This window comes from Argopecten irradians, chromosome 8 (assembly GCF_041381155.1).
Source record: "Argopecten irradians isolate NY chromosome 8, Ai_NY, whole genome shotgun sequence".
NCBI classification, from domain to species: Eukaryota; Metazoa; Mollusca; class Bivalvia; order Pectinida; family Pectinidae; genus Argopecten; species Argopecten irradians.
The window spans coordinates 34,592,365-34,619,026 of NC_091141.1; the positions used below are offsets into that span (position 1 = coordinate 34,592,365).

Consider the following 26,662-nt stretch of genomic DNA (forward strand, 5'->3'; position numbering starts at 1 on the left):
ATGAGAACAGCGCAATTTATCGTTAGAAATCAATGTGGATTTTTTTCCTTTTTTAATATATAGATTAATGATATGTACAATATGTCGAATATAGAACATCAAATAATTATTTAACAGTGAATGTGTGTCAGTTGCATGTCATTGAAATGAATTCATTGTCTTGATTGTAAATATTCGAGAAATAATATTGATATTACATAATTACCTTTGTAATAATAACAACGAATCCGCTTGTCATAATAGCAGAGCAAACAGAAGTATGACACGTTAGATTTACATTGCAATTTGGATAATGATATCATTCAATCATTTACCAGTGCCCGGTTGTTCAAAGGATGATAAGCTTAATTACTTGATTAATTGAATTTTCATTTCTCATTTGCAACAAAATTTGAGATTTTATCTTTATTTAAATCAGAAAGTCAGTAAAGAATGGAGTTCCTAAGAATCTTATATAATGTTGGTTTATTTTGTTTTATCAGAAATTATTTTACCTGGATTTGAAAATTGTCGTTAAAGCCTATAACCATTTGAACAACTGGGCCCAGGTATATCATTTGCTGATTGCTTTTACCTGCATTATATCGTTCGTATTATATGTCTGTATTGATCATATTTAAAAAATTATATATATATCTTACAGAGTATATTGCAGAATTAACCTTACTAAAACACGACACGATGGTTATTAAATCAATAAATCTCGGTTAATTTCATGATTTAACACCCAAAATCGTCTAACTGTATGCACTATTAAAGGGACAATTCAGTCTAAGAGAACATTAAAATTTGTACATGTTTCGGAAAAACCCAGTTCTAATGGAAATTAGATCAGTCGGTTTTACTGTGATGTGCCTGAAAAGCCCATGGTGGTGACATGTGTGTAGATGTTCAAACTCGCTCGCTGTCCGCCATTACACATTGTGGTCGAACTTCTTGTATGCCGAACCCTGTCCCTTGCTCGTAGAGTAATGCAACTATTGTCTAGAACTGCTCAAATCGCTCTGACAGTAGTATGTTTACCTTATTAGGTGAATTGTCTTGTCTAAAAATAATTTTATCACCTTCTCAATGGTCATGTAGTTTATTTGTTTTACGTGCGTGACTTTGGCTTGGGTATGGAAACAGCGTCCATATTGTACCTGCTTAATCGTATTGATCAACGATTTGATATTTCAACGATATTAATTAAAATACTTAACAATGTCGTGGAATTTGTCAATGTTTAACGTTTTATGTTTCATAATAAATGTAGAACAATGCATTTATGCTATATTTTGCTTCTTGGTTATGTAAAATAATTAGTCTGAGTGAATTGTCCCTTTAATCGAACATTGATGCGTCATATTTGGTAGCTACAAGAAAGATATTAAAACAGGTCCTATGTAACTCAGTATATATATTTTTTATTTTATATATTATATATTTATATCACGATATTATCATGTTAACCGTGTTTTTATCACGTCAATGCTAAAAGATAGAATGCTTGCATCAATGGATTTTTTTTCACAATTTTGATCTGTACACTGATGTTTTTTTTATAAAGCATATTTCTGAAAATTTAAATTGATTTTAAGAAAGAGGTAGTTAAATCGTTGCCATTTTCGTGGTTTTTTTAAATTTAGAAGTTAAATACCTGATATATTCATACACAATTTACTAGTATTCTTTCTTTCCCAATACCTTCGTATTGATCTTTATTATTTATGAGAAATTAAGGCACCAATGTTTGTTCCATAGACGATCTTCTGTATTCATCTTGAAAACTGCTGAATCACATTCAAAGAGCATCCGTCATACCAAATCCCGCTCTGTTTGGTAAGTATTTTGGGGAAGTCATATATTGTGGGAAAACATGTATTGTGGGAAAATCATGTATTGTGGGAAAATCATATATTGTGGGAAAGTCATGTATTGTGGGAAAGTCATGTATTGTGGGAAAATCACATATTGTGGGAAAATCATGTATTGTGAGAAAGTTATGTATTGTGTGGAAATCATGTATTGAGGGGAAGTCATGCATTGTGGGAAAATATACAGGCTTCTCCTATTGGTGTGTTAATCATTTGGTGGATCACGTGACGTTTGCTTACCTGTATGGAATATGAAGATGAAAGCAAAATACCATATGATAACAATATAAAATCAGTATACAGCTTTATCTAAGCATTCATGTCACTATATATGTTTTAATTTCAACGGGATATGAAAGAAATTTTGTTTTGCAAACTGTGTGAATCCGCGTAGTGGATTCTCACAAAAGATTGGAAACAAAATTATTGCATAATTCGATGGAATTAAAAATAGTGACACCAATACTTAATACAATTTACTTCCCTGACTTCCTGATAAGATAAAATACATTTACACGTACGATTTCGTTGATTTTCCAAGGGATTAATTTTCCAAATCAATACGCAACGTTCATTTTTTCTATTGTGACGTCCCGATAAAGCCGGGCCAATCAGAAAGCCAGATTTAGTTTGAAAACGAAGAAAAAATAATTATATACATAATTATAAGAATAAAATAAGTAATAAAAATATAATGTTATTGCAGACATGTGTTTTAATTTAGAAATGACTAGATAATATGTCTATATATTCAATGAATATGATGTGATAGTGTGGTAAGAATAATTTGATGTGAGATGGAAAAAACAAACAAAGTTTGGTGGTATCTAGTAAAAAGTTGTTCTGTTTGATTTGTACTTAATTAGTTTACTAAGAATTATTATTTATAGTAGTTATTTTATATGTCTTTCTACACTGCAAAAGGTGTGAGTGTATTGTTTGAGTGTACTTGTATGTTAGGGTCTGTATTATACAGTATATTTTTGCACCACTGAAGAACTAGGCGCTCCATCTGAACGGAACTACTTTCAATGCACTAAACCGGATATTTATGTTTCTTGTGATGAATTTAAATTACACAATAAATGAATAATGGTTATTACGTTCATCAACCTCGAATTTTTCATAATGTATTTTCGCTATAAAATTTAGTGCCCATTCACAGAGACAATATTCTGATGTATATACTTTAAATAAGCAACTACCAGTTATAAATGAAATTCAATAGAAAAAGCGCTATAAAGCGTATGTCAAAATTTACTTCAACCTAAGCATATCATCAAAATATTCCCGTCTATAATAAGCACACCGATCTTGTATATAGCGCTATGCTAGATTAATAGCATAAAACTTTCATTTACCTTCAGATTAAAATAGTTTTCTTTAATTCATATATTATTGTCAACTTTAGCAGAAATTCCGTTTGAAGCTTTCACACACACGGTAATATGATTTTATGAGCGCTTTAGATATCGACCGCGTCTCTATTTGCCTTACTTGCTTCAAAACTAACATCACAAAAAGGGAAAATAAGAACAAATTTATAAAAAGATAATTATTTCGGAATAATGATATTTGTTGCTGCAATAGTCACCATACACAGACAAACTAATTATTAAACATGTATAGTATTGGGTCGTAATTTGATATATTGATGAAGACTCCAATATGTCATCTGAGGATAAATGCATTTGCAATTAAAAGAAAATTAATCAATGTGGCTCATTTGTAATGCATTAAGTCCTTGTCGGCTGATATCATCACCAATATGTATTTTCTCATTTTGTTCTGGGCAGAACTAAGTGCAGACACGCAACACATCAATAACACAACTAGATACCTATGGTACCGTGGTGAAATGAATGTTTGTTCACCATAGCTGATTGCATAATTCCGATTAAAAAACTATCATACAGAAATTTAATAAAAATGAAAGACAAAAATCATTTGAATGCGAGCAGAACTGTTTTGACAAGCATCTGTCTAATATAAAAATCAAAGACCTTTGATTCGGTCTATATACATGAGTTATACCGCCTTATTATAATGTAATCTCGGCCATCATTTATTCTACCATTCTACCAGTGCGATATAATTTAATAAAATTCATATCAACAAAAGAAAAAAATAGAAAAATAAACCAATAGTTCTGAGTACTGGAAACCGAGTGGCTAAGATGTCTAGATATATAATCACAAACCCTCAACCTCTGGGATGCGGGTTCGAATCCCAAGTGGAGCAGTTGCCAGGTACTGACCGCTTGTCTGTGGTTTTTATCAGGGTACTTCGGTTTTCATACACCAACAAATCTGGCACGTCCTTCCATGACCCCGGCTGTTAATAGGACGTTAAACTAATAAAAAAAACCGATGAGTCTGAATTTAGTGGAAATAGGATACTTATATTTGACTCTATCGGTGTAATAATTCAATCCAAAATTAACCACGGCCTACAGTTCTTTGAGTCAAATTTAAGCATGAGTATACGGTAGAGTCTAATGATAATCCTATTTGTTCATGTCAAACCTGGTAGTATGGCAATTTTTAGACCTGTGCCCAACTTGTAACAGAAGGGATTTAAACCACGTAAAGACTTTCATAGGATCACGTGCCAGTATTTTCAGCACCTGTACACGTGGCTTCTGTCGGCAGTGGTCAAGTCAACCGTTTTCGCAGTCAATGCCTTGGGGTAATATTATAATGGCTGGTGGCATTTTCTTTAGTGGGAGCAGTCCTGTGAAAACCATAAATTTCCTGAAAAATGTTGGGATTTTAACACTAAGTTTAACAACTTAACAAACTTCAAACAACAGCTTATGTTGTACCGTCAACGTTGTCGTGCTGGCAGTTTCAACAATCTGTATATCTTTCAAATGTCCAAAGAAATGGCGGTAAACTTAAGCTTGCAGGGGATGCCAGATGCTCGTCCCCAGGCCATACAGCTAAATATGGAACATACACTGTAATGGATGTCCAGACCTCGAAAGTTGTTGATATACAATTTATTCAGGTAATACAATCATAAGATGATCTATTAATATAAGGATATTGTTATTTTAATTATAGCTTATGTGTAATGATAAATGACATATTGAAAGTGTGTTTTGAAACTGCTTATCTCCTTGGTCCTTCTGTACCCTATAATTACATTTGTTTACAATGTATTTTGTGAAAGTTGCAGTATGTATTTGCAACAATTACTGGTAAATTATTTTTTATACTGTTTAACTCTATTGAAATTTTCTCAAGTTATAGTTTCATTATTCAAACCTCAATAGCCACATGCAATGATAAATATCATCTGTGGTGTGTAAACTGTAAATCTCTATTATTTGTTACAGTGTAATGAAGTAAAAAACTCTTACAATATGGAGTTGGAAGGGCTGAAGAGGTGCCTACAGTTCCTTGAAGAGGAAGGAGTGAAAGTGTCTGACATTGTAACAGACAGACATTCTCAGGTGAAGAAGTTCCTGAGGTGTGATCATCCAACTATCAACCACTGGTTTGATGTCTGGCATGTTGCAAAAAGTATGGTCAGAAGTATAGAAAAAGTACATGGTTAATTGATCAGACATTTTTATTGTCATGTGTTATAATTAGCAGCTATATATGTACAGATATAACTACAAAAATAACACATTTACAAGTATTATATTTAGTCTGTATTTCACTAAATTTGAATGTTTAGATCATTGTGCAAATATTGGGTTATTGGCTAGATTCTCTGACTAAGGGCATTATGAGTCATAAAACTTCAAGAATTAATCTTTTTTTCCTTGTAAATGCAGTCAATCAGTGATGTACGGAAACCACTATTAGTAATATATTTATTATATTTTTATTATTTAGGAGTCTACAAGAAGTTGAAAAGCCTGAGCAAGGCAAAGAAGTATGCATTAGCAGGAAAGTGGGCCAGGTCTGTCAGCAATCATGCATATTGGTGTGCTGCAAGTAGTGAAGGGAATGGGAAGCTTGTTCGGCAGAAGTGGACCAGTATCCTCAACCATATTAGTGATATCCACGAAGGTCATGGTGATCTGTTTCACTCATGCCTTCATGGAGAGATTTCCAGAAATTGCATAAACCCTGGTATGTTGCTGAAATGTGTTATAAATTGATCTATATCAATATAATAAAGTTAAGTGTTAATCAGATTTACTTCAAATTTGTGAAATTACATTTCTATGGTAAGAGATTATTGTCATTGAGAACCATTAACATTAGGACATATATGTTTCATCTAAAAGCTTTAATGAGTCATAATTATGCGCCATGCTGAAAACTGAAAAGGTAGCAAAATGTCGTAGAAACTCAAGAAAAAGCACTGCTAACTGCAATTGTTAATGTAAGAACATTTTACCGGTTATCACTTTGTCACTGCTGCTGCTCATTTACGTACATTATATAAGCATGATTGATCATTCAATAAGTATGGTTCATTATTATCAAACAGGAAGGACATTACCAGCCGAGCAGACCTCTAGTTTGGAAGCTTTTCACAATATTGTGAATTTCTTTGCCCCAAAAGCTATTCATTATTTCTACAACCAGATGAAAGCAAGGTAAATCAATTAGTCTTTGTCAAATTACCACAAATATTACAAAAAGATATAAATAGATCAATAAAAAGATTAGAAAAATGTAAAGTCAGCACTACAAAAAAATTAAACATTCATTGTTTTCTAATATAAAGCAAAAATAGTACAATTCAATAATATTTACATATGTGCAGTTGTTTACTTCCTGTACAAGCCTTAAAAGTTAAAATTTCCTCTTGATTTATATTTACTTGTCAATGAATAATTGCAAATCACTTTCTCCTCCAGAGTCTGCTTGGCAGCATTACATTTTAATGCAAATTCCTCAAAGCCACAAGCAACCAAAGATGGTGAGAAACAATTTTGGATATCATTTCCGAAAGGAAGGAAGGAAGATGCAGTACCAAAGGAATGTGAAAACCAAACAGAACTTGGGTAAATATACATGTATACATATATTGTAGTATTTAAGCTTTAACGAAAACACTAGTCTGCAAAGGTGTATTTGTAATGATAGTATATACTTAGGCTTGATCACAGATTTTAATAGAGAGAGGTTTTTGTATGCATGAAGGTGTTTGTATTTTGTTACATTGTATTCACGAAAAGAATTAATTAAATAATTATGTAAAAAAAATCGTATATTCAAACTCTTTGTAATTTATAGATTATGTAATAGAGCTGATGGAAGAAGTTGTCATTCGGAGACTGCAATTCACTAGCAGCAGACAAGCCAGACAAGTTTGTACTGAAGATATGGATGTTCCACCACCTTTCATTGCTATTCAGATGAGAGAAACGCAGTTTAGTCGCAGTGAAGTGATCTACAACCATTGTCAACGTTTCAATACTTCTTCCTATGTTAGGAATCCAGAAAGTATAAGCTAGAAATTGTGTAGACAATCATAGATCTATTCCATTTAGCCAATCAAAGACAGCTATAGTATCAAATATACATGCAAGTGTAGCAATTATCTTTCTTCAAGTTGTACATGTGTATATCAGATGAGGTAAATAATATCTAAATTCAAAAGCTGCAGTTGAAATACATTTATATGCAGCTAGTAATATGATTTGTACCATGGAGGATTTAAATCTTAATGATGAAATGTTGATAATATACCATCCATTTGGAAAGAGTTGTTTGGAGTAGTATAATTTGTATTTCAGGTATTTGGATATTTCAATTTAATTTGTAATTTTAGTTTTATAGTTTCAAGACATGGGTATATTCACTTGCTAATGCTTACCAATGGGTACTGTTCTGTCAGCTGTACATTGTAAGCTATATTTTAAGCTACATTTTCACTTCACTGAAATAGTCTTTTTCTGTGTTTAAATTGTCCTAATTCTTACTAATTAATCATATATTAAAAAAACCAAAAACATGATCATCTACTTTTGTGATGAGTTACAAAATAATCATATAGGGTATTTAAAAAAACCAACAAAAAACATGATCACATGATCACATACTATTGTGATGAGTTACCTAAGTATTTTTAATTATTCATTAATAATTCAATCTGTTAAAGTATGTAAAATTGTCTGTCTTAAATCTAAATTATATTGAATGTATCTAGCACAGTTTGCCTTCAGCTTCTCATAAGTATGATTATTGTTGGATTTTTTGTTTGTTTTTGTTGCAAATATCATCTTACGTACTAATTGAAATATCATCTTACTAATTGAGAATACATAATAATGATGTATCTGTTCTGAAAATTATACAATGTATTCAGATATTAAAACTTTCAAGGCTCTAGAATGGACATTTCGTTAAATGTTAAAAAACCCAAGAATTTGTTATTAGTACAAATATAATTATGTAATCTGTTTACTTGTAATTGTATTTAGAACATAGCTTGTGATATGTTTTGTATAGAAGTAAGTTATCAAATAATTTCTTAAAGATTGATTTAAGCATACAATTCTCAGTCAGTGCATAAAGATACTATTGATTATCATATACAAATATGAATAAAATTTTCAGGTGGAACTGTATATCATAAATGTGTCATGGTTGTATGTGTTACATACTCAGCAGTGTCAAAATCAACATTATTGATCTTCAGCTTTCATTTCATTGTAAAAATACTTTTAAACTTATGCTACCTGGTCATTTGTCTGATGAAGGTGACCAGGTTACACATCATACCAATCATCGAAACATCCCACATAACAGTTTTTCACTGGTTGTATAACTGTAACAGGAGAGGAAAAATGTAGCTGTCAGACTGGGATTTGAGCCCGGGACCTCTGAACACTAGCCGAATGCTCTACTGTTGAGTTACCTGCTCACCGATGATCGATCCAGCCCCATCCCGCTACCCAAAATTATATGTGCATAAAGTTTACTTTACATGCACTTCATGCCACACATAATTCTTCTAACAACGCTATAGCTTTTAATTAAAATCCTTGTTCACTTAAATAAGTAGAACATGAAATGTTTGGTCAAAAATACAAAATTCTTCAAATATGCAGGATCCAGGGTATAATTTATGGAAATTGGTCATGTTAATAATGTTAGACCATATGCTTTTGTGTCTTTTAATACAGATAAAAGGACATGTAAAAATATGTTTATCAAATCGATGAGGTCATAGAGTTATTTTAGTTTGTTCATGTGTGCAATGAGACAAAGTGGGAAATACACTATTGACTGCACAATGAATCTTGACCGAACGGCATATTTTATTCAGTTTATTGACTGAACAATACAATCATTGAACACAACATCGATTTTGGATGAAATAAACAAGCATGTCCGACACGCAGTATGTGTTACCTTTAACAAGTTAGTGATTTGTGTTCCATTTGTGATTCCTTCAATGGACATAGCATTTTATCTGTGGTACAAGCAAAAATCTCGCATTTTTCTCTCTGGGCTTGTTCATGTCTCGTACACTCTGTCACTTGCTTCTATATTCAGAAACAGCGATCCTAAATGTCATCATGATATTAATGTTCACTTATAAACATATACATGTACGAAAATCCAGTAAAGAAGAGTTGAATCGCTATCCTCACGGTCTCCAACATAAAAAGGTTTCACGGAGGCCTTTATTTCCGGTGGGCCGGTGTGACGTCACAAGTCCTCCGTTTCAAGAACGATAACTCGTACGAGTTTTTCTCTGCCGTTTATGAACACCCCTATAATTATTCCGTTTTTTAACTGGTTTTACAACTTTAAAACATATATCATTACACAGAAGTTATTATCACGACTTAATGAAGCTAAAATCATTCAAAAATGGCAATACTGATACATGGTTTTTCTCACCTTTAACTATGAAAAACTATTTTATCCATGTTTATTAATAATCAGCGCATTGCCTTGAACTCGAGAAGTGTCAATGGAGTGTTTAATCGTTTTTTTCTAAACATTTCATTAAATTATATGTTACTTGCATTTATTGTATCCTATTTGTAATTTTGCGGTGTCATATTTGCTATGAGTTTTTTTTCCTATTTCAAAGAATGCAATTTATTGTGTTAAATATAGTTATGTTCGCGGTATCATGACGACGATTGTAAAGAGGTAAAAGAAAAAGTTAAAAGGGGATCGCGGTGGCCGAGCGGTTAAAATGTCTAGACATGTTACAACAGGCCCTCCACCATTGAGCCGCGAGTTCGAATCACATGTAGGACAGTTGCCAGGTACTGACCGCTGTCGGTCGTTTTTCTCCGGCTGCTCCGGCGCTTTTAATTCACAAACAAACCTGCCACCTTCTTACATGACCCTGGCTCTCAATAGAACGTTAAACTAATAAAATCCAAGCCCGTTAAAAACATTAAAACAGATACAATTATGATTTTCTTGTATACTGAACTTGCGAAACCCATGAATCTGTGAATATTGCACTGGCGTATTCTAGTGAATGAACAGTTGAAATTGTGGTTTGAATACGTTTAAAACCACATTTTACATCTAATTTTATCATTTCGTATTAGCAAGCTTCGGTATCGATGTCTTCTGTATACTATTACGTAACAATATCATCCCGCATTCTCACTTACAAAATTGTACCATGATCGCACCGATCGCTTTATGGAGGTTATTACACGTTGCCAAACATTGTAAGTGACAACCGTTAAAGTTTTCTAGCTAAACGGAAACAACTTTGAAATTTTAAAATGTAGATTAAAAACAGTATTGGCAATTGTGTAGTTCCTAAGGACTTTAAACTTATACAATACGTTAAAAGCATGGATGCATTGTAAATTCCTTTGTTTCCCGGTAATTATCACACATAAAATAAATATCACTACTCCATGCGGCGAAACCGTTAAGTGTTCATGTACCTTCATTTTTATCATAAATTTCTTTGGCATTGTAATTGACCGATCAACACGCAGTATAGAACCACGCCTATACACAATACAAAGTCACGTGCAGAACCCTGATGGTTTGATTGACAGCTTGTGATCCGTTAATTTCATTTTAGGTCATCGATACAGATAGTGATGTTACAAAAGTTAATTTCTGTTTTTGAAATAAAATGGACTTTTAAGCTATATTCAATTATATACTACTGGTTTTGAACAAGGTTTATATGATAATACGTCACCATCCATGGGCGTCCATCTTCATGTTTATTGCAGTAACGTTGAGCTTTTATTCCTTTGTTGTTTATACACAAACAAGTATCAATGAACTTATATCCCCCATACTTTATGCAAATTTGTATTTATACATGAAGTAAATAGATTAGGAAAATAATAGCTTTTAGTTAACTTGTGTATCCAATGACTTACTTAAATACGCCTGGATAGTTATTCGGTCGATAGATGTAAGTGGAATCTTTAGTGTCGTGTCAACACCATGCGCACGGTATGGGAAGCGAGCCATGTATGACCAGAATATGACAACAGGCTAATGAGATCTATGTATCAGTGGTATATGCCTATCACGCAACCTCGTGTATAGAGTTACTAATGCCGTTGCACTTCCCTGAGACGGGTCAACCCCTATTTCATCAATAGTGCTGTTTTTTTCTATATATTGGATATATACATATTTTGTGACTATTGGATAGGAAAAAATATGAAATTATCACAGGGATATTTAATGACAATTATTAGTTGTGTTAATTAAGTCATTGTGATATATTTTATCCATGATTTGAACAGCTCAACAAGCATGGATACTTATAATGACCATGGAATGCTAACGGGATTCGTTAACGTACTTAAGCCTCCGAGTTTCCATTAGAAGCAGAAGTGAAAATGTTCCAAAAGAGGAATTACCATACAATAGACATAAACGAGCTATAACGTTCATTGTAATGATGCGAATACTGCCGTTGTGGAGAACTTCCTATAGTGTATTATTTATAGTATTAACTGAGGGATTACTTGCAGTGACACGTGAGTATATATAACATATTACTTAACACCTAATTAAATTCCAAAAAAAAACATATTGTGTGAGTCTTCATAATACATATTTGTTATATAGAATAAAATGTCATTGGCTTTGCTGTCTAACAATAAAAAGAAATTAATAACACACATTTTTAAAAAATGAAATATTCACGAAAATGATATCTTTGAAGCCGTAGCAGTCACCATGGCACAGACAAACTAATAATAAAACATGTATAGTATTTCGTCGCAGTTTGATATATTGATGAAAATTCCAATATGTCATCTGAGGATAAATGCATCTGCCTTTAATAGAAAAGTGATCGATGTGCCTATTTTGTAATGCATTGAATCCTTGTCGGCTGATATTATCACCAATATGTATTTTCTCATTTGTTCTGGGCAGAACTAAGTGCAGACACGCAACACATCAAAAACACAACCAGACACCTATGGTACCGTGGTGAATTGAATGTTTTTTCATTATAGCTGATTGCAAAATTCCAATTAAAAATATCATGCTTTTCAAAAATTAAAAAAAAGAAAGAATGTCATTTGAATCAGAACAGAACTGTTTTGAGAAGTACATTGAAAGTTAGTAAACATTTTAAAAGAAACAAATAAGACGAGCATGCTTACGTAATCATGCTACATCATCGATTAATGTCAATTATATACCGATATGCCGGTATATAAACCTCAGTTGGTCTTGTAAAGCCAATCATACAAACTTTTCACACCATATAGACCTCAACATAGCTCAAAATAATGTAGATGTTTTTTTATATAAAACTCATCAATAAATGCAATTCATATCAATAGGAATAAAAAAAAACAATCAATAGTACTGAGTACTGAAAGCAGTTGAACTCCCACGCCAAATTATTATAGTTCATGGACAGATGACCCACGTTAATATTAGTAGGTTCTGAATTTAGTATATTTAGAATATGATGTTTATATTTGACTCTATTTGTATAGTAATTCAACCCCAAACTAACCACACCCGACAGTTCTTTGAATCAAATCTAAGCATAAGCATACGATAGAGTCTAATGATATGCCGGTATATAAACCACAGATGGTCTTGTAAAGCAAATCATACAAACTTTTCACATAGAGCTCTATAACTCAAAAGACCTATATATTAGATATGCACAACAATTCCTTTATTCTCATTGACTAATACATGGTCACTTGAGGTTCGATATATAGCATATCGAATCGCCGTTTTTATATTTAGAAACATTGAGTCAATAATGACCCCATTACTTATCTACCAGGGCGTTATAACACCATATAGACCTCAACATAGCTCAAAATAATGTAGATGTTTTTTTTTTTTTATAAAACTCATCAATTAATGCAATTCATATCAACAGGAATAAAAAAAAAACAATCAATAGTACTGACTACTGAAAGTAGTTGAACTCCCACGCCAAATTATTATAGTTCATGGACAGATGACCCACGTTAATATTGGTAGGTTCTGAATTTAGTATATTTAGAATATGATATTTATATTTGACTCTATTTGTATAGTAATTCAACCCCAAACTAACCACACCCGACAGTTCTTTGAATCAAATCTAAGCATAAGTATACGATAGAGTCTAATGATGATCTTATTTCTTCATGTCTAACATGCTATCATCTGGTAGTCTGATAATTAAAAATTCGATAATGGATAGCGCTTCTATCCATACTATTGAAATTTATAGGCAACCAGTGACAAAATTCTTTTTTTCCTAACCATTTCATTAAATTGTATTTATTTTTATTTATTCTATCCTTTTTGTAATTTTGTGGTGATATATTTGCTATGGGTCGTGAGATTTTTCCTATTTCCAAGAAAGCAGCTTATTGTGTTCAACATAGTTCTGTTGGCGGTATCGTAACGAAGATTGTAAAGAAAAAAAGGGATATCTAGCCATATTACCACCGACCCTCCACCTTTGAGTCACGAGTTCGAATCACATGTGGAAGAACTACCAGGTACTGACCGCTGTAGATGGCTTTTCTCCGGGTACTCCGGCTTTGTATCCACCAACAATCCTGGCACCTCCTTACATGATCCTGGCTCTCAATAGAGCGTTTAACTAATATAACCCAAGCCCGTACAAAATCCATTAAAACAGGTAAAATTATGATTTTCTTGAAAATCACCTGCAAAATTATACTCATTCACGCCCAAATAATCCTGATATTTATTAGTCATTAGTCACCAAGACAACTTTCCATATTGTGACTTTTTTTCTACGGGCAATTAGACTGAACTTACGAAACCCTTAGATCTGTAAATATTACACTGACATGTTTAAGTGAATGGACACTCCAAATTGTGATTTGATTGCGTTTAAAACCACACATTACTTCTGATTTGATCATTTCATATTAGCATGCTTCGGTATCGATGTCTCCTGTATACTATTACGTAAAAATATCATTCCGCATTCTCACTTACACAATTGTACCATGATCGCACAGATCGCATTATGGAGATTATTACACGTTGCCAAGCATTGTTAGTGACGATTTTTAAAGTTACATAGCTGAACGGAAACAATTTTGAAATGTAGATGAAAAACAGGATTGGCATTTTTATAGTTCCTAAGGATTATGAGCTTAAGTTTAATAATGATAACTCGTTAAAAGAGTGAATGCAATGTAAATTCCTTTGTTTCCCGGTGTTGTCTTAATTATCACGCATAAACTAAATATCACTACTCCATGTGCCGAAACCGCTAAGTGTACATGTACATGATTTCTTTAGCATTTTAATAGACCGATCAACACGCAGTTTAGAACCACGACTTGTGCTCGCTAACGCACGTTTAGCAATACACACTACAAAGTCACGTGCGGTACCCTGACGGTTTGATTGACAGCTTGTGATCCGTTAATTTTATTTTAGGTCATCGATACAGATAGTGGTTTTACAAAAGTTAATTTCTGTTTTAGAAATATAGTGGACTATTAGGCTTTATTCAATTATATACAACTTGTTTCGAACACGATTTATATAATTATACGTCACCATCCATGGACCTCCACTTTCATGTTCAATACAGTTGAGATTTTATTCGTTTGCTGTTTATACATAATTAAATATCAATGAACTTATATCACCCGTATTTTATGCAAATTTGTATTTATACATGAAGTAAATAGATTAGGAAAACAATAGCTTTTAGTTAACTTGTTTATCCAATGACTTACCCAAATACGCCTGGACAGTTATTCGGTCGAAACATGTAAGTGGAATCTTTAGTGTCGTGTCAACACCATGCGCACGGTATGGGAAGCGAGCCATGTAGGACCAGAATATGACAACGGGCTAATGAGATATATGTATCAGTGGTATAGAGTTACTAATACCATCGCACTTCCCTGAGACAGGTCAACACCAATTTCTTCAATAGTGCTGTTTTTTCCTTAACACATTTTGTGATTATTGGATAGAAACAAATATGAAATTACTCAGGGATATGTAATGACAATTTCTGATGAGTCATTGTGTTATTTTATCCATGCTTTGAACAGCTCAACAAGCATGGATACTTATAATGGCTATGGAATGCTAACGGGATTCGTTAGCGTTACGTAAGCCTCCTACTTTCCATTAGAAGCAGAAGAGAAAATGTTCCAAAAGAGAAATTACCATACAATAGACATAAACGAGCTATAACGTTCATTGTAATGATGCGAATACTGCCGTTGTGGAGAACTTCCTATAGTGTATTATTTATAGTATTAACTGAGGGATTACTTGCAGTGACACGTGAGTATATATAACATATTACTTAACACCGAATTAAATTCCAAAAAGAACCATATTTTGTGAGTCTTCATAATACATATTTGTTATATAGAATAAAATTTCATTGGCTTTGCTGTCTAACAATAAAAACAAATTAATAACACACATTTTTAAAAAAGGAAATATTTTCGAAAATGATATTTTTGTAGCCGCAGCAGTCACCATGTCACAGACAAACTAATTATAAAACATGTATAATATTTGGTCGTAGTTTGATATATTGATGAAGACTCAAATATGTCATCTGAGGATAAATGCATCTGCCTTTTAAAGAAAAGTAATCGATGTGCCTATTTTGTAATGCATTAAATCATTGTCGGCTGATATTATCACTAATATGTATTTTCTCATTTGTTCTGGGCAGAACTAAGTGCAGACACGCAACACATCAATAACACAACCAGATACCTATGGTACTGTGGTGAATTGAATGTTTGTTCATTATAGCTGATTGCATAATTCCAATTAAAAATATCATGCTTTTCAAAAATTAAAAAAAAAGAAAGAATGTCATTTGAATCAGAACAGAACTGTTTCGACAAGTGCATTAAAAGTTAGTAAACATTTAAAAAGAAACAAATAAGACGGGAATGCTTACGTTATCAGGCTACATCAGGGATTAATGTCAATTATATACCGATATGCCGGTATATAAACCTCAGATGGTCTTGTAAAGCCAATCATACAAACTTTTCACATAGAGCTCTATAACTCAATGACCTATATATTAGATATGCACAACAATTCCTTTATTCTCATTGACTAATACATGGTCACGTGAGGTTCGATATATAGCATATCGAATCGCCGTTTTTATATTTAGAAACATTGTGTCAATAATGACCCCATTACTTATTCTACCAGGGCGTTATAACACCATATAGACCTCAACATAGTTCAAAATAATGAAGATGTTGTTTTTTTATAAAACTCATCAATTAATGCAATTCATATCAACAGGAATAAAAAAAACAATCAATAGTACTGACTACTGAAAGTAGTTGAACTCCCACGCCAAATTATTATAGTTCATGGACAGATGACCCACGTTAATGTTGGTAGGTTCTGAATTTAGTATATTCAGAATATGATATTTATATTCGACTCTATTTGTATAGTAATTCAACCCCAAACTAACCACACCCGACAGTTCTTTGAATCAAATCTAAGCATAAGTATACGATAGAGTCTAATGATGATCTTATTTCTTCATGTCTAACATGCTATCATCTGGTAGTCTGATAATTAAAAATTCGATAATGGATAGCGCTTTTATCCATACTATTGAAGTTTATAGGCAACTAGTGTCAAAATCTTTTTTTTCCTTATCATTTCATTAAATTGTATTTATTTTTATTTATTCTATCCTTTTTGTAGTTTTGTGGTGATATATTTGCTATGGGTCGTGAGATTTTTCCTATTTCCAAGAAAGCAGCTTATTGTGTTCAACATAGTTCTGTTGGTGGTATCGTAACGAAGATTGTAAAGAAAAAAAGGGATATCTAGCCATATTACCACCGACCCTCCACCTTTGAGTCACGAGTTCGAATCGCATGTGGAAGAATTACCAGGTACTGACCGCTGTAGATGGCTTTTCTCCAGGTACTCCGGCTTTGTATCCTCCAACAAACCTGGCACCTCCTTACATGATCCTGGCTCTCAATTGAACGTTAAACTAATATAACCCAAGCCCGTACAAAATCCATTAAAACAGGTAAAATTATGATTTTCTTGAAAATCACCTGCAAAATTATACTCATTTACGCCCAAATAATCCTGATATTTATTAGTCATTAGTCACCAAGACAACTTTCCATATTGTGACTTTTTTTTCTATGGGCAATTAGACTGAAGTTACGAAACCCATAGATCTGTTAATATTGCACTGGCATGTTTTAGTAAATGGACACTCCAAATTGTGATTTGATTGCGTTTAAAATCACACATTACTTCTGATTTTATCATTTCATATTAGCATGCTTCGGTATCGATGTCTCCTGTATACTATTACGTAAACATATCATTCCGCATTCTAACTTACACAATTGTACCATGATCGCACCGATCGCATTATGGAGATTATTACACGTTGCCAAGCATTGTTAGTGACAATTGATAAAGTTACATAGCTGAACGGAAACAATTTTGAAATGTAGATTAAAACCAGGATTGGCATTTTTACAGTTCCTAAGGATTATAAGCTTAAGTTTAATAATGATAACTCGTTAAAAGAGTGAATGCAATGTAAATTCCTTTGTTTCCCGGTGTTGTCTTAATTATCACGCATAAACTAAATATCACTACTCCATGTGGCGAAACCGCTAAGTGTACATGTACATGATTTCTTTAGCATTTTAATAGACCAATCAACACGCAGTTTAGAACCACGCCTTGTGCTCGCTAACGCACATTTAGCAATACACAATAAAAAGTCACGTGCGGTACCCTGACTGTTTGATTGACAGCTTTTGATCCGTTAATTTCATTTTAGGTCATCGATACAGATAGTGATGTTACAAAAGTTAATTTCTGTTTTAGAAATATAGTGGACTATAAGGCTTTATTCAATTATATACCACTTGTTTCGAACACGGTTTATATAATTATACGTCACCATCCATGGACCTCCACTTTCATGTTCAATATACATGAGCTTTTATTCGTTTGCTGTTTATACATAATTAAGTATCAATGAACTTATATCACCCGTATTTTATGCAAATTTGTATTTATAAATGAAGTAAATAGGTTAGGAAAACAATAGCTTTTAGTTAACTTGTGTATCCAATGACTTACTCCAATACACCTGGACAGTTATTCGGTCGATATATGTAAGTGGAATCTTTAGTGTCGTGTCAACAGCATGCGCACGGTATGGGAAGCGAGCCATGTAGGACCAGAATATGACAACGGGCTAATGAGATCTATGTATCAGTGGTATAGAGTTACTAATGCCGTTGCACTTCCCTGAGACGGGTCAACCCCAATTTCATCAATAGTGCTATTTTTTCCTTAACATATTTTGTGATTATTGGATAGAAACAAATATTAAATTATCACAGGGATATTTAATGACAATTACTAATAAGTCATTGTGTTATTTTATCCATGCTTTGAACAGCTCAACAAGCATGGATACTTAGAATGGCTATGGAATGCAAACGGGATTCGTTAACGGTACTTAAGCCTCCGACTTTCCATTAGAAGCAGAAGTGAAAATGTTCCAAAAGAGAAATTACCATACAATAGACATAAACGAGCTATAACGTTCATTGTAATGATGCGAATACTGCCGTTGTGGAGAACTGTATTATTTATAGTATTAACTGAGGGATTACTTGCAGTGACACGTGAGTATATATAACATATTACTTAACACCGAATTAAATCCAAAAAAACATATTGTGTGAGTCTTGATAATACATATTTATTATATAGAAACAAATGTCATTGGCTTTGCTGTCCAACTTTCCTGAAGACGTTTGTTACTAAGGAATAGAGCTGTCGAAAGCACTGAAGAAGCTCTTATCGTCAAAGCGTGACAATATACCGGAATGAATTTGCACAGATTTTATAGTTGAAGCTTAAAAATAGTAAAGTGAAAATATAAAAAAAATATATATATGAAAAAATGTGAATTTGATAATTATAAGAAAATAAAATATATGTAGTAAGTAAAAAACGAAAACAACAGAAAAAACACAATATGTACAAATGTAAAGACAACTTATAGCTAGCTGGCTGGTTGTAAGTAGAACTTAAACCGTTATGCCTTTGGAAAGTACTTTTAGTTCAGTAGTAATGATGTTTCATTCTAGAATTGGCGATTACACTTTCCATTTGACAGCATTAGCCGTTGCCATATTTGTCTTAAGCAAAGTTTGGTTCAACAGCACTGATGGTCGATGGAATTTTATCTCTTTCAATGAATGTTATTTTTGTCAGCATTTCTGATTTCATTGACATTGAATATTGTTTACGTATAGTAAATATACATTTCATTGGTCAACGGTACTGGGTTATAAAAAAACATTTCCAAACTAAACATCAGTATAATTTCCTATTGTCGAATTACAACATCACATTTATCATTCTAAATAGAATATCACAAAATGAGGAAAGGATACAACAGTTTAAACCATTTAATGACAAACAAACCTAGTATTTCGTGAAATTAGTTTTGTGAACCACCGGATAGGATTTACTTTAGTTTCGCTAATGTTTAATGTCTACCAAACGTTAATACAGATTAAGGGATCTGATATAGTTCAGCTCATTTACCGAAGATAAGTGGTTCATTAAATCAATGAAATTTGTCGATGATTTCGAGTTTGTACTGTCTGATGGATGTCTCCAATGCATGAACGTAATGTACATAAGTATTTGAACATTATTTAAGCATTGATGTCACTATTTTTTTAATTTTATCGGGGTATGAAAAAAAAATTGTTTGCAAACTGTGTGAATCCGCGTAGCGGATTCTCACAAAAAATTGCAAATAATTTTTTTTTCATAACCCGATAAAATTAAAAAATAGTGACACCAATACTTATAATTAATTTTATACTCTATTTGATAAAATGAAGTATGTTTAAATGTAACGTTATAGTGGTTTTTCAAGGGATTCTTTTATCCGAATCAATACGCAACGTCAATGTCTCTATTGTGACGTCACGAAAACGTCGGGGTTTCGCGCCATTCTCGGATTTTTTTTTCATAGTGGTATGCAAAATAAATATTGGCCAATCAGAAAGCCAGATTTGGTATGAAAACAAAGAAAAATTAATTATTCAATAATAATATGCAATATTCATAATATTAACTGTTTCAGCTCTAAAAAGTAGAGACGGTTAATATTATGAATATTTTAAATTATGTTACCTTTAGTACATATATAAAACGTTATATAAAATAACATGGTTATCCGTCGGTGTTGTGACGTGGTGTTGTTGCATACATGTATAATGACTGATCTTATTATATATGTGTTTGTTTTCAAAATTTGTCCCTTATTCCCTCAGTAGTTTTCTCGTATATTAATTAGATTAGAAATAACACAAAAATGATGATTCTTGTTGTAAAATCATAAAACATCAAATAATATTCCTTTTCAGTTTTGATCATTTCTATTTTCATGCCCTGAAATACATTTTTATGAATACTAAAAAGCCGTTAGTTCTTGAAAAAAAGATAAAGCCCACATTTATAAGTCCAATGTAAAATGCAATTATGAATTTCACACTAAATAATACTATAGTATGACATAGCAAAAATGGATATATTCAATCGGGTCGCTCCAGGGCTCTTAAACCTGATATGTTAGACAAGTCCATGTGGTATAATAATTTAGTTTGTTAAAAAAATGGAGGTCTTTATTTGTAAGTTGTGGTGAATATAATAATAACAGTTCCAATCAAGATAGCCGACACTATTTATTTTCGGTATAATATTCATTTATTACTGTGGTTGAATAGTGTTATGACGATTTATTTACCCTGAATAAGTTATATTTCCCTCGAGACATATACAGGCATAATGTGACACTACATTGAACAATATCTCAGGTAAAAATTATTCTTTGTATGCCTTGTATTAACAACCACTATAAATCTTTAATGACAACTTGAAGTTACTGAAAAGCACAATTCGTACTCTTGCCGTTATAGATATTGCATTGTATGATTTATTGATTATTAAAGTGACATTGTTTGACAAAATATGCTGGGATGGTTCGTCCAGGTTATAAGAATGGTCGAAAGCTCTCCATCAGAATTTCCCATTAACGGCATTTCTATATTAAAACAATCTGAAACCAGCTTTCATATCTTGATAACATTGCTTGTGTCTCGAAATATTGCTTTTAAATACGCTTTGTGTTATTTGGCGTTCAAATTACGCAATATTGTTTTCAATAGAGCGCTACTAATGACCATTTTGTGATTAAACATTCAAAAGGCTATTCAATGATAGGCCTTACGGTCTCGGTAAACAAATCGACGTGGAATCATACAAAGCTTTGCTCTCAGTAAGAGTAAGTTGACGTCACTGTTGTGAAAAGACGGGGATGTAGTCCTTGAGAACGATATATTATATATAATATTTGACATACTGTCTTGAGTCTTTAATAATTGGAATTATTTAAAACTAAAACTCTTTCTCTTTTATTTAAGTTACATGAAGACCATGCCATGACCAAAGATAATCAATAATATTAATTCAAAGCGACTCTTTATATATCGTAGAATTCGAAATGCATTGCATATGAAAAAAGAAGGATAATCATTTGGGGTTCTAGAAGGGGGGCAAAATGCGCGCTGCTTATTTGTTTAAGGATGAGCATACCGGCTGTTTAAAAATGATATGGATTATACTCATAAAGTTTAGAAATAATATGGAGTATTGAATTACATTACTTTTCTGTCTGTCTGTCTATAGAAAAAATCGGTTTCAGAACAACAGCTTTTAAAATTAACAAATATATATATAAACAGATTCTTACAGACACCATATTTCTACCAAAATGTAATAATGTTTGTTTGTTAATTAACGTCCTATTAACAGCTATGGCCATGTAAAGACGGCCTCCCATGTATGCAGTGATTGCGTGTGTGTTGTGCGAGGTGCGGGTTTAGGGAGACTGCGGTATACATGTATTCATGTTGTGTCTTCTTGTATAGTGGAACTGTTGCCCTTTTTATACTGCTATATCACTGAAGCATGCCGCTGAAGACACCAAGCAACACACCCCACCCGGTCACATTATACTGACAACGGGCGAACCAGTCGTCCCACTCCGTGAATGCTAAGCGCTAAGCAGGAGCAGAAACTACCACTTTTATAGACTTTGGTGTGTCTCGGCCAGGGGACAGAACCAAGAGCCATCCTCACAGGAGCGAACGCTCAACTCAAGGCCAAAAGTGAGGCGGTGCCAAGGGAGGCATTAGGAAAGATAAAGTCAGTTAGAAACAAGAGAAAAGATAAGATTCTAAATTTAGTCGCCTTTTACGATCATGCAAAAGGGGCAGCAGGTACAATTCTAAGGCTGTGTTGCTATGATAAACAAGTTGCCACACATAATCTCCAGTTTTATAATTGTAAAGTAAGAATATCTGGTTTGCCAATGCAATTAACAGGTATGGATACTTTAGTTTTTACAAACAATAGAAGATGTCACATGACTGCAGCAATTTCGTATTTGCATATAAAACAGTTCGAAGGAATCGTTGTCATGTCTCTACATGCACAACAGCATAATGTTCAGAGTAAGTCACATGCTCTTTATTCAAAGTCTCTACATGTACCTAATCGCAAGGGAAGATAAGTGTAATTTGTAAAGACAGAAAGGTTAACAGCGGGGCCGCGGTAGCAGAGGGGTTCAGATGTTTCGACATATTCCATGTGGGGCGGTCGCCAGGTACTGACTGGAGTTCGCTGTTTTTCTCCAGGTGATTCGAATTCCCTGCACAAACAAACCTTGCACGTCCTTACATGACCCTGACTGTTTATAAGACGTCAAGCTAATACAATTCAAACTTCGGTAAATATGCTAGTTAATTTCGTTTGTCGGCAAACAGTATGATGCCATTTACATGTCAATTGTTCCGGAAGGCTTGCTAGCCACAGGAAGAGGAAGAGCGACGGTTTTTGGCCATGATTCTTTTTATCAACGTAGTATGCTTCATGGATTCTGTCGATATATTGGGTAGCTCTTTAAAAGCTATGTAATTTGGTACTATGGATTGTCATTAATTAACAATTTACTGCATGTCGTGGTAGACCTTGGTACATCCGTATGACAGACACATGTCTATAAAAGGTAACTCTGAGGTCACTGCTTTCTATGGGGTAATATTGAAAGCATTTGTTCAAAGGGGATATTGACCGCGACGCACATGCGTGCTGGGCATGTACTATGATAGTTAATTAACTTAATGAAAGCTAAGTCTCTGTTGATTTATCTTTATTTTTACTGGTGTTCGGCCCTTTTGACTACCTCCAATTAGAGTGTAAAAAAGTACATCAATATTCAGTGAGGATTTCAGGAACATCCACTTCACTGAATAATTAAATTTCGGTTGTAACGAGACATTTAATTGGTTTGATAATTTATCTATTTAACATTTAATGTAAAATATGACGTCGACTCTAATTAACTGATATAACGCCGTAATGATTTATTGGAAAAGTCACTATTAATAGTAATTCGAAAGTGTTGAATCTTATTGGAAATTAACTGAACAGAAGTTTTATGTTATGGAGATAAAAGTCACACAAATTAAAGTGTATTTTCAATATAAAAATATATTTGTTTATTTTATTTTACATCTATTGCGAACAAATTATTACACATTACTTTTGATACGCATACGGGGGTCTTAGAATGGGGAGATATCCGGACTACACGGAGAATCCCAACAGAGTTGGCTATGTGACCTCGTGACCTCGTACCTGTTCATGACCGTGGTACGGATCAAATCTCAGCCAGCTTAACAAAAATTGAGTGGCTTAAACATTACACCATTAAATCAATAAAAAAAAGAAATATAGATATATCATTTTGTTGTTGTATATAATAAAAAGCATAAATTTTAGTAATGGACCAACACTGGGTATTAATTCTCTATTTTTGCGTACCATCGCTTACAATGATGGTACATGCTACGATACATGCAGATAAACATTGGCTTAGAAAAATATAAAATCAATGATTTAGTTTGCTAAATTATATGTCCTATCAACAGCCATGGTCATGTAAGGACGTGTCAGGTGTAATGGCGGAAGAAAACCGGAAAATGCGGAGAAAAAACCCGGCCTGTGGTCGTTACCTGGCCCCACAGGGGATTCGAACTCGCCACTCAGAGGTGGAATGCTTGTGACAATATGTCGGGACATCTTTACCACTCAGACGAAGCGACCCATTAAAATTAATGAACTTCAATGTAATTAATGTTGTAACTAATCAACCTGAACATATCGATATGGGTAACGCTACCAGAGAACAAAGGATCCATATTACAATTTTATGAAATATTGGACAGTTAATATATTCTTAATTCAAAAAATAGTAAATAATAAATTATTCATTTATGCAAAAAGACAATATGTCATACATTTGAATGTTTAACGTAATAATATCGGGATGCTTTATGTGTTCTATGGTATATGTATAGGAACTCGACCATGACAACTCATTATAAAAGGATACATACTCTGTTGAACCGTTAATGAATTGGAAAGAAAAACGTAACAAAATTAAAGGGCGATTAGCTTAATTAATACATGATTAGTGGAATTATCATTTGTCATTCTCTTCATAGTATGTGATAATATCTTCTCTAGAATTGGTGACTTAGGAAAATAGTTTTATTTAATACAACAGATCTCTCACAAAGGGACAACCATATCTACAACGAGCCATGATAATCAAGAGGCAACTATACAAGCCAAGACAAGCTTCCTTTTAATGCAGCTTTCAGTCAAATGTTCAGCCATATATTTAGAATGCACCTCTTCATATTCCATAATATTTGTATTTCATATATTTCTCACATATTGGTAGTAGAAATTGTTAAAGTAAACTTAGAGACCAATTTTAAAGTTATTAACTCATGTCATATAGTCGAATGTTGACAAATTATCTCGCTAAAATACATTTTTCCTGGTTTAAAACAAACGTTTTACCCGCGACATATATATATCTTCGTTTCGGAGGTCGCAATGGCCGAGTGGTTAAGGCGTCCTTGTATATAACCACAAGTCCTTCTCCTCTCGGTCGCAGCCGTGTTTGTATACAAAGTGGGACAGTTGTCAAATTCTAAAGGATGGTCGGTGGTTTTTCACCGGATACATCGCCTTCTTCCTCCATCATCGTCTGAAAATGACCTCACAGTTTAAAGAACCTTTATCTAATAAAATCAAATCAATACGTTGTGGGGAGTTTTGCACGATTAGATGATCATACTTTATTTTTTTTAGAAAAAACAACAACTTCAATGTGCCTTGTTTGTGTTATTGGAATATCTCGAACGCCATCACTGATTAACATTTAAGAGGAAACAAACATGTGATGGGTTTACTTCAAATGCATTGATCTGCTACATTAATGACAGCTTTGGGACATTGGAAATGCAATTATCATCTTGGAAACTTTATCTGTAGACAGCAAAACAAACACATTGTTCTATCAAATTAGCAATGGCAATAGCACATATTGATTAAAAGGCAAAGCAAACGGGGCAAAAAATATAATTGCTTTAGATAAATAATATTATAAGATATCGCCATGTCGATTACAGATAAAAAACAACAAATGTTTACAAATAGATTAAGTATCCATTTGAAATATACTGTAAACCTATCTTTTTTTGCGGTGAATTATTTTTACTCTTAAACTTTTTCATGGCAATATACTTTTGCGATTTAGACTCGTATGGTGTTACTGTTAATGCATTGGGTGTATCATTGCGGTGATCAATTTTGGTAATTTCATATCAACTGCAAAGTACTCGAATGTTAATCTTACGCAAAAATAAATCAAATTACAGTATGACTTAAATAGAAGTTCAAGTCGAGGCAACACAATACATTACAGATATTATCTTCCACAGATGTAGAACAAAGAACTCTGCTCCTGATTCGGTCTCGGACAAACACTACTCTAAGTGATGTTTGGAACACTGTCGGTGGAATAAACGATCCTAACGGGGATGGTTACCAACGGGGCGTCCATGAGAGGATTTTCGAAGACTTTAATTTCAGGAGCAGTCTCGTTGATGAATGGAACGAAACGAACTGTCCCGATAATGTAAGATAATATGTTTAAATTTTAATTATCCTTTTGTTTTAAGTTATATATGTTTGTAGAATTAACAAATATGCATTATAAGTATTGTAATTGTTGATGGTGAATAAGATATTAAAAACTCTTCTTGATTCGAGAGCAAGAAAATTACGTCTCAGATATCAATTAGAAAGGAAGAATAATTATGAAAAGAAAATAGTAAAAAATAAGAAATAATTTGTTACTTTAATGAATATAATTTGACCGTTACTATTTAATATATATGAAGATAGGGTATG

The 26,662-nt window shown here is 33.1% G+C and overlaps 1 protein-coding gene and 1 pseudogene across 2 annotated transcripts in view; both read left to right on the forward strand.

The window, feature by feature from the left end:
* Positions 1–4,643: 4,643 nt before the first annotated feature.
* LOC138329854 (uncharacterized) lies at positions 4,644–7,473 on the forward strand (annotated as a pseudogene).
* A 7,919-nt stretch (positions 7,474–15,392) lies between these two features.
* LOC138330200 (mucin-22-like) overlaps positions 15,393–26,662 on the forward strand; it is a 30,692-nt gene continuing 19,422 nt past the window's right edge. The window contains exons 1-2 of one of the 2 annotated variants that reach the window (XM_069277646.1): positions 15,393–15,544; positions 26,191–26,387. In XM_069277646.1, the coding sequence (XP_069133747.1) occupies positions 15,463–15,544; positions 26,191–26,387 (279 nt within the window). In that variant the 5' untranslated portion in view covers positions 15,393–15,462. Of the gene's footprint in view, positions 15,545–18,443; positions 18,934–26,190; positions 26,388–26,662 lie in introns of those variants that run through there. The other variant, XM_069277647.1, reaches the window with a different exon arrangement.